Source organism: Dipodomys ordii, unplaced genomic scaffold (genome assembly GCF_000151885.1).
Source record: "Dipodomys ordii isolate 6190 unplaced genomic scaffold, Dord_2.0 Scaffold45, whole genome shotgun sequence".
Lineage (NCBI taxonomy): Eukaryota > Metazoa > Chordata > Mammalia > Rodentia > Heteromyidae > Dipodomys > Dipodomys ordii.
This window is the reverse complement of record NW_012267261.1, coordinates 5,878,771-5,887,252: the sequence shown is the minus strand read 5'-3', so window position 1 is coordinate 5,887,252 and position 8,482 is coordinate 5,878,771. Positions and strand designations below refer to the sequence as shown.

At 50.6% G+C, this 8,482-nt stretch overlaps 1 protein-coding gene across 1 annotated transcript; it reads left to right on the top strand.

Annotated features, from left to right (window-relative positions):
- The first annotated feature begins 377 nt into the window (after positions 1-377).
- On the top strand, positions 378-2,021 carry Cpn2 (carboxypeptidase N, polypeptide 2). The gene has a single exon (XM_013019409.1). The coding sequence runs from the start codon at positions 378-380 to the stop codon at positions 2,019-2,021; it is 1,644 nt and encodes a 547-aa protein (XP_012874863.1).
- Positions 2,022-8,482: the final 6,461 nt, after the last annotated feature.

The following is an 8,482-nucleotide window of genomic DNA, read 5'->3' as shown; positions in this document are numbered from 1 at the left end:
GGTCTTGGTGCTGCCATGGCTGCTATCTTTCTGGGTGTCTGGATAGGTTACATGACACCTTTGCTTTCAGAAGGTGTGAACTTGACCTTAGCTCTTTGCAAGGCTGTGGTGAGGTGATGTAAAAAATCTGCTAGAATAAAAACCACACTGGAGGCTCAGCCCAAGGGTAGCATGTCTGCCTCACTTACCCATGAAGCTAGCTTCCATCCCTAGCATCACAAAAACAAACAAACAAAAAGAACCCACAAGTGTTGTTCACACTGTGGCCTTCCTGATACGGCTGGTCCTTGCTGATGGTCTGGTCCCACCTCCAGAATTGCTGCCAGTACTTGCTGCCCTTGGTAAAGGAGTCCTATCTCTTCTCTCACTTCCAGAAGATGCTCCCTCAAGCCTGGTGGTGCTGGGCCTCCCTCCTCTTCCTGGTCAGGCTTGCCCAGCCCTGTCCTGCGGACTGTGACTGCTTCAGCCATGAAGTGTTTTGCTCCGATGAGCAGCTGGCTGCCATCCCTCCGGACATCCCACCCTATGCCACCAACATTGTCTTTGTGGAGACCGCATTCACCTGTGTGGGAACCAGGGCCTTCAGCAGCAGTCCCAGGCTGACCAAAGTGGTCTTCCTCAACACAAAGCTCCACTGCTTTGACTCAGATGCCTTTGGGGGGCTGCCCAGGCTGGAGGACCTGGAGATCACAGGCAGTGCCTTCTCCAACCTCAGCGCTGACATCTTTTCCAACCTAACCTCGCTGGCCACGTTGACCCTCAACTTTAACCTGCTGGAGACTCTGCCTGAGGACCTCTTCCTCCACATGGCTGCCCTGGAGTCACTGCAGCTGCAGGGGAACCGTCTCCAGACCCTGCCTGAGAGGCTCTTCCAGCCTCTGAGGGAGCTGAAGACCCTCAACCTGGCTCAGAACCGTCTGGTCCAGCTCCCTGAGAACCTGCTGCGCCCCCTCTCCAGCCTGCAGACCCTGAAGTTGAGCAACAACGCTCTCTCCCACCTCTCTGAAGATGCGTTTAGCCATCTGCACAAGCTGCAGGAGCTCTTCCTGGACAGCAATGGCATCTCAGAGTTGCCCCCACGCGTGTTTGCTCAGCTCTTCTGCCTGGAGAAGCTCTGGCTGCAGCGCAACGCGATCAGCCACCTGCCGCTCTCTGTCTTCTCCTCCCTGGCCAACCTGACTTTTCTGAACCTGCAGGGCAATGCCTTGAATGTGCTGCCCCCTGGTCTCTTTGCCCTAACCCCCAGCCTGGTCGGCTTGTCCTTGTCACACAACCAGCTGCAGACGATTGCTGAAGGGACCTTTGCCAACTTGTCCAGCCTCACTTCCCTCACCATCTCTTACAACGCCATCACCCACCTCCCCGCTGGTGTCTTCCGAGGCCTTGGGAAGTTGGCCAAGCTCTACCTGGGCAGCAACAACCTGACATCCCTACCTCCAACCCTCTTCCAGAACCTGTCCAGTCTCAAACTGCTCAGCCTGTCCAGGAACCAGCTGACCACGCTTCCAGAGGGCCTCTTTGACACCAACTATGACCTCTTCAACCTTGCCCTGTATGGCAACCCCTGGCAGTGTGACTGCCATCTGGCTTACCTCTCCAGCTGGCTGCGCCAGTACAGCGACCAGCTCTTCAACATCCACACCTACTGTGCAGGCCCCACCTACCTCAAGGGCCAGGTGGTACCGGCCCTGAAGGAGGAGCAGCTGGTGTGTCCTGTCACCAGGAGTCACCAGGGCTTCCAGGCCCTGGCACTGGATGACAGGGAACTGGGGGGTAGCTGGGATCTGGAGGTGGATAAAAGGGCGGAACACAGCCACTGCACCTATAGCAACCCTGAGGGCACTGTGGCGGTTGCTTGTGATGAGGTCCAGTGTCACTGGCTGAGCGTCCAGCTGTCTCCCCTGCAGGGCATGGGCTCCTCGGCCATGCTGTACAACTCTAGTCAGGCATGGGACTTGAGGTCAAGCTGCGGCTCCATGAGGCTCACCGTGACTATTGAGACTAGGGCAGCAGGACCCTAGGTACGGGGCAGATTGAGTCAAGAACCTGGGCAGGGGCTTCTGGGGCCAGACCAGACAATGGGCTTGGCACTGGAAAGCTCTGTCTGTTCCCATGCAAGGGACATGGCCACTTCTCCGAGGTGAGAGGTGGGGGAGTCAGAGGAGAGGTCCTCTTCTTCCCTCAGCATGCCCTCTCAAGCCCTACAAGGGCTGTACTGTGGTCTGCCGAATAAAGCAACACCCAATCCTGTGCTCTCCTCTTCTTTAACCCCAGCCCCCTTCCGCTCTGCCCTTGACTTGCAGCCCTGAGCTACACACGCCATCATTCCAGTCACCCAAAGTAGAAGCCACCTGTTGATACCCAGCTCAAAAGACAAATGTCTCTTCCTCCTCCTTCCCTTCCCCCTCTCTTTCTTCCTTTCTCCCTTTCTTCCATCCTTTCTTGCAGTATTGTTGACTCAGAACCTTAAATTTGCTAGGCAGATGCTCTACCACTTGAGCCATGCCTCCAGCCCATTTTTTGTGCTGATTATTTTCAAAGTAGGGTCTTGCTTTATACCTGAGCTGGCCTGGGCTCTGATCTTCCCATTTGTGCTGCCTGTCACTAGGGGTGTGTGTGTGTGTGTGTGAGTGTGCACACGTGCTCATGCATGTGCACCAGTCCTGGGACTTGAATTCAGGGCCTCTTGCTCTTGCTTGGCTTTTCCTGCTCAAGGCTGATGCGTTATCACTTAAACCCTATCTCCACTTTCCTCAAATTATGTTTTTAATGGAGAGAGAGAGAGAGAGGAGAAAGAGATAGAGAGGCAGAGACAGATAAGAATCAGAGGTGCAAGGAAGGGGTGGGGCTGGCTGGCTCTGTAGGAGAGCCTCCCTCCCATGAGACTCCATTAATGCACAGTGGTGGTGAGAGGGAACAAAGCCAGCGGCCTGCCTGTCATGGTAGGAGGTCTCAGAGGGCAGCGTGGCTCTGCCTGTTGTGTTCAGCATGCAGGATGGTTCCCCCAAGGAGAAAGGAAAATGGCCCAGGAGAGGGCAGCGCACAGGCTGGCTGGTGCACTAGGGTGGGTCTCTTCGGCTCCTGGCCTTCTGTCTAACTCTTGGCATGTGACTCTATGGACCACTCATCCCCTGGAATTCCTCCCTGGCTCGCAGGACACCACTGCAGACCCCTGCCTTCTGCTCCTCAGCCACCGCCTATAGCATGGACTCCCGAAAGTCCTCCTGTCCTCTCACATGTCCGCAGCCCCTCTGCACCAGAGATTCCACAGCTCAGTATTTCTCAGCTTCAAGTAAACTTCAGCCTACTTAGTAGCCTGCATCTCAACCCTGATCCTACCCCGTGCCTGTCCACACCAAGCTCTGCCCCCAACTCCTCTCCGATTCCCATCCAGCACATCCGGGGACTGGAATGTTCTCCAGTCCCTCCTCTCCTCATAGCCACCTAGTCAGTAAACTTTTATGTGTCCTTCTCCATCCCCAGCCTCCACCTCCTGGGACTGCTCAGCGTCTGGCCTGGTGTCCCAGCTGTGGTGTGGAAAAGTATAAGGAGGAATCATTGATCATGTGTTGTCCAGCAGCCTCTGGAAGCTTAGGGTCTGATGAGAGATCACACAAACATGCATGTGAAGCAGATACAAAGCATAAAGAGGTCTGTGTGTGCAGGCACCTGGGAGGCTGGGCCTCGCTTGCACAAGAGCCTCTAGCAAGGCTGCAGTTGATATGAGTAGGGTGTACGAGAAGGCTGGACACATGAAATGGGAAAGCCAGGGCTCTGAGACTTTGGGGAGAAGACTAGGAGAGAGAGAGAGAGAGAGAGAGAGAGAGAGAGAGAGAGAGCGCAAGGCTGGGAGCTCAGAAGCTCTCCGTATGCAGTGAGGAGTCTGCAGCTTCATGAAGGATGCTATAGGCAGTCCATGCAGATGAGGGTACGCTCTGGCCTGAGCATTAGGCAGTTTCTCCTGACACGTTCTAGGAGCAAGAGGCAGGGAAAAGAGCAAGAGTGGTGCCTGGCTTGAGATGATAGCCCAGAGGATGGTGAGGCTAAGGAAACAGAAGCCAAAGGTTCTAGCAGTGTAACAGCATAGACACGGGTGGCCCCAGGGACCTACCCACGGATGACAGGAATGCAGCTGCGAGCAGCAGCAGCCTCACTCTCCTTCCACTAGTGGGGCACAAATGAGGGAGCTGGGTCACACCCGTGTGGGCCTGCATGTGGGCCGAACGGAACCTCCAGGCCTTGCTGGTGAACACAGCCCACTGAGAACGACCCAGATACTTTGAGCTCCAGGAGGCTGGGCGAGGAGAGGAGAGAGAAGGAAAAGCCAGTGTCCATCTTGGATTTCTCCTCCAGGTGAAGACAAAGGGGCAGAGCAGGTTTGGGAAGATGGAGGAGCATGAAGCCCACATTAGACAAGAAACCACAGTGATGTCCTCATCCCTGGGGGAGCATGGGCAAGGTCTTCTCCAGGCTCAAATCTGTGACACCGAAGGCCATGGAAAGCAGTTAGCAGATTCACCAAAGCACCAGCTTCTCACCTGCAAAAATTATTTGTCTTAAGAGTGATCTGGGTCACATATTCCAGGGCTGGGGTGTGGCTCAGTGAAGGGGCGTGGCTCTTGGCGAGCATGAGCAAGGCCCTGGGTTTGTTCCACAGGCCCCCACACCCCAACTCACATGAATACATAAAAGAAAGAAAAGGAAAAGACCAAGCTGCTCCTCCGGTCAGGTGTGCAGCTCATCTCTGGTGGAAGGATGCCACCAAGCACTTTGGAGGGGCTAAATCACTCTCACTCTCTACCCAAGGAAACCTGCTGAACCCTGCACAGCCTGGCCATCCTGTGTCCATCGGAAGTAGTAAGGGGATAGCACAGAGGGAAGACATTTCTCTCAATTTTGCTTTTACTTCAAGGAGCATAACTCCAGCCAGGTATTGGTGTTCATGTCCGTAATCCTAGCTACTCAGGAAGCTGAGCTCTTAGGATCACAGTTCAAAGCTAGCTTAGGCAGGAAAGTCCATGAGACGCCTATCTATAATTAACCAGCAAAAAGCCAGAAGTAGAGCTGTGGCTCAAGTGGTAGAGCGCTAGCCTTGAGCAAAACAAAACAAAACAAAACTCAGGGACAGCGCCCAGGCCCCAGGGCTGGCATGCACATGTGTACACATGCACATAAAGAAGAGAGCTGTGATTGGTGCCTGTAGTTCCAGCTACTCAGGAGGTTGAAATAGGGGGATCAGTTGAGCCCAGTACAGCATTAGTCTTTTGGGGTTTTTTGTGTTTTTTTTGGGGGGGGTCCGGTCATGGGGCCTGAACTCTGGGTCTGGGCGCTGTCCCTCAGCTCTTCAGCTCAAGACTAGCGCTCTACCACTTGAGCCTCAGCGCCACTTCCGGCTTTTTTCTTTTTGCTTATGTGGTGCTGAGGAATCGAACCCAGGGCCTCAGGCATGCAAGGCAAACGCTCTACCACTGAGCCATCTTCCCAGCCCCATAGAGCATTAGTCTTAAGCAGAAAAACTCAGAGATAGTGTCCAAACCTAGTTCAAGCCTCAGGACCAGCACACACACACACACACACACACACACACACCATAGGTCCCCTCAAATGTAATCTTGTATTGTTGTATTATTGTTCAGTCCTGTGTCCTATGATGTTGCAGTCAATGATGGATCACATACATAGCATAGTGGTCTTGTAAGATTGTAGTAGAGATGAACAATTCTTATGACACAGTGACATTGTAGCTGTCCTAAGGATAGAGAACAGAAAACTGTTGGTGGTGATGCTGATGTAAACAGACCTACTGTACTGGAGGTCATAGAAAAGCATAGCTTATATAATTAGGGATAGGACTTAAGACTTGACCGTAATGAATGCTATGTATTTGTTATACTAGACTTTTCAGTCATTATTATAGAGTATATTTTTTCTTACATTAGGAAGTTTTCTGTGAAGCAGCATGCTGTGAGGCCCACAGTAGCCAGATGCACATTTTTTTTTTGGGGTCCGGTCGTAGGGCCTGAACTCTGGGCCTGGGCGCCGTCCCTCAGCTCTTCAGCTCAAGGCTAGCACTCTACCACTTGAGCCACAGCGCCACTTCCAGCTTTTTTCTTTTTGCTTATGTGGTGCTGAGGAATCGAACCCAGGGCCTCAGGCATGCAAGGCAAACACTCTACCACTGAGCCACCTTCCCAGTCCCCAGATGCACATTTTTTTAAACTTTCTTTTTGTGCTGCTACAGGGGCTTGAACATGGGGCCTCTCACTCTAACTTGGCTTTTTCACTCAAAGCTGTCTCTCTACCACTTGAGCCACACCTCCACTTCTGACTCTTTGGTGGTTAACTGGAGATAAGAGTTTCACAGACTTTTCTGCCCAAGTTGGCTTTGAACCTTGATTCTCAGATCACAGCCTCTTGGATAGCTGGGATTACAGCTGTGAGCCACCAGTGTCCAGCAATTTCTTTTTCTGTGCCAGTATTGGGGCTTGAACTCAGGGCTTCAGGTTCTCTCCTGTTTGTTTGTTTGTTCACTCAAGGTGGACACTCTACCATTCGAGTCACAGCTCCACTTGCTACCGCATCTCTTGGTTGTATCATAGAATGTATGGAATGGCTGACTTATCCAGCTAGGTTCACTGAGATATAAGTCTAAGAGGTTCCCATGAAAAACTGACAAAAGCGCACAATGATGATGTCATCAGCACAAGATATTCTTTTCACTTCAAGTGACACAGGACTGTATTGTGGAGAAGTGTGGGTTAGGTTTGGATAGGGTTAGATAAGTACTAGCCATTTGCTTTTCCTTCCCTAATTGGCTACTTTCCAGGACAGTGAGTGTGAACACTGCTAATTACCTATCAAGATCACTTTCCTTGAAAAAGAGAACACTGCAATGAATTGAAATTGTTTTAAGAAGGAGGGGGGAGATAAGGGAGAAGTGGAGAGGGTGAAGTTGATGGGGTACATTTTGTATACACATATGGAAATGCCATGATGAACTCCCTTGTACAACTAATCTATGCTATCAAAAATCTTGTTTTTTTTTAAGGTTGCAGTTTACAAGCTATTTCTGTGCTAATAAGTGTATATTGGAAGATGGGAATGTACTGTCAAAGATCAGAGAATCTCATACTGTACAAGCCGAATGCTTGAATATTTTCATTGTTTTGGGCTTGCTTCTTGCAGACTTCCGTCTGGGAGCTCTTCCATTGCATGCCTGCCGGGGTTCCAGCGTGGCCTCAGAACGCCCCCTGGTGGCCTTGATGGAATGGCCTACAAGGCTGCAAGGGCTGTGATCCTGGCTTCCTGACGCCTCTGGTGGCCATAGGAGGAATGGCTTTCCACAGTGGCCCGCAGACCATGCAACTTGACCAAGCTGCCCCAGCTTGGGTCTTAATCAAAATACCAGATCCGCTCAGCATCTGCATACAGAGGAACTGTGGTCAGCACTACTGAGTTGAAGGGCATTCCACATGGTCCCAATGATGCTGCATGTCTGGCACCATACTCTCACGACATAGGCCTTCAGACTGTAATGTGAGGCAAATCCTGTGGGTAATAACCTAGACGTCACTACTGGCATGGAGCCTAGTGGGTACACATGTTTAGGAGTTCAGGGTCCACTACCCATGTGTGTTCTGGGAAGACTGGTCTCTTCGGAATTACCTGAAGTTGTTCAGTATATTGACCATGTTCAGCCCTATTTTAGAAGATCAAACCCAATAAATGACTTCTCCAAAATACTTCTACACTTCCTATAAGTACAATCACTTCAGGATGCCTCCCGCAAGGCCTTCTCCACAGCCTTACTCCAGAAAGTTGTCTTATTACAAAGAACCATGCCTTTTCAATTCCTACTATTGCAGTCAGAACATTTTATTTTTAAACTCTCTGTGAGGTCTAATTATATTGCCAGTGGGTTTTTATTTCAGGAGACTGAAGAAGATGTTCAAAATCAGTTGCTATTTTTTAAAAAAAGTTGTTGGGTCTCCAGGGAGGAGAGGTGTAGTTCCAAGATAACAGGTGGAGAAAAGTGAGGTGGTCTTCATTAATGGAGACCTGGTGTCTCCACTTCCTGGCACTTTGCCCTCCCTAGGTGGAGGTCATGGCCAGCCATGGTTGGTCATGGTAGGAAGGGTCCCACCATGGTGGGGCAGCACCCCTGATCTCCACTTTACCAGAGAGATTGTATAAAGGACAGGAGACATTCAAGTTGTATTTGGAAGGACAGAGAAGATCAGAGAGGGTACTTCAGAGCAACAGAACCATTTGCATATATGTGTATCTATATCTATATTATGTTTATATTCATTATTATATCTAGATTATAGCTCAAGTCCAAAGGGGATCCAAAAACATAAATCCCAGTCCAAAGAAACAAAACAAAATGGGATTTGGGACAACATATTATACTCATAGGGTGAGTATTATATATATATATATATATATATATATATATATATATTTGCCATATATAGAGATA

What these genes read in the sequence shown, in the direction of transcription:
- Cpn2 (XM_013019409.1), top strand. Translation starts at nt 378, where the DNA reads ATGCTCCCTCAAGCCTGGTGGTGCTGGGCCTCCCTCCTCTTCCTGGTC.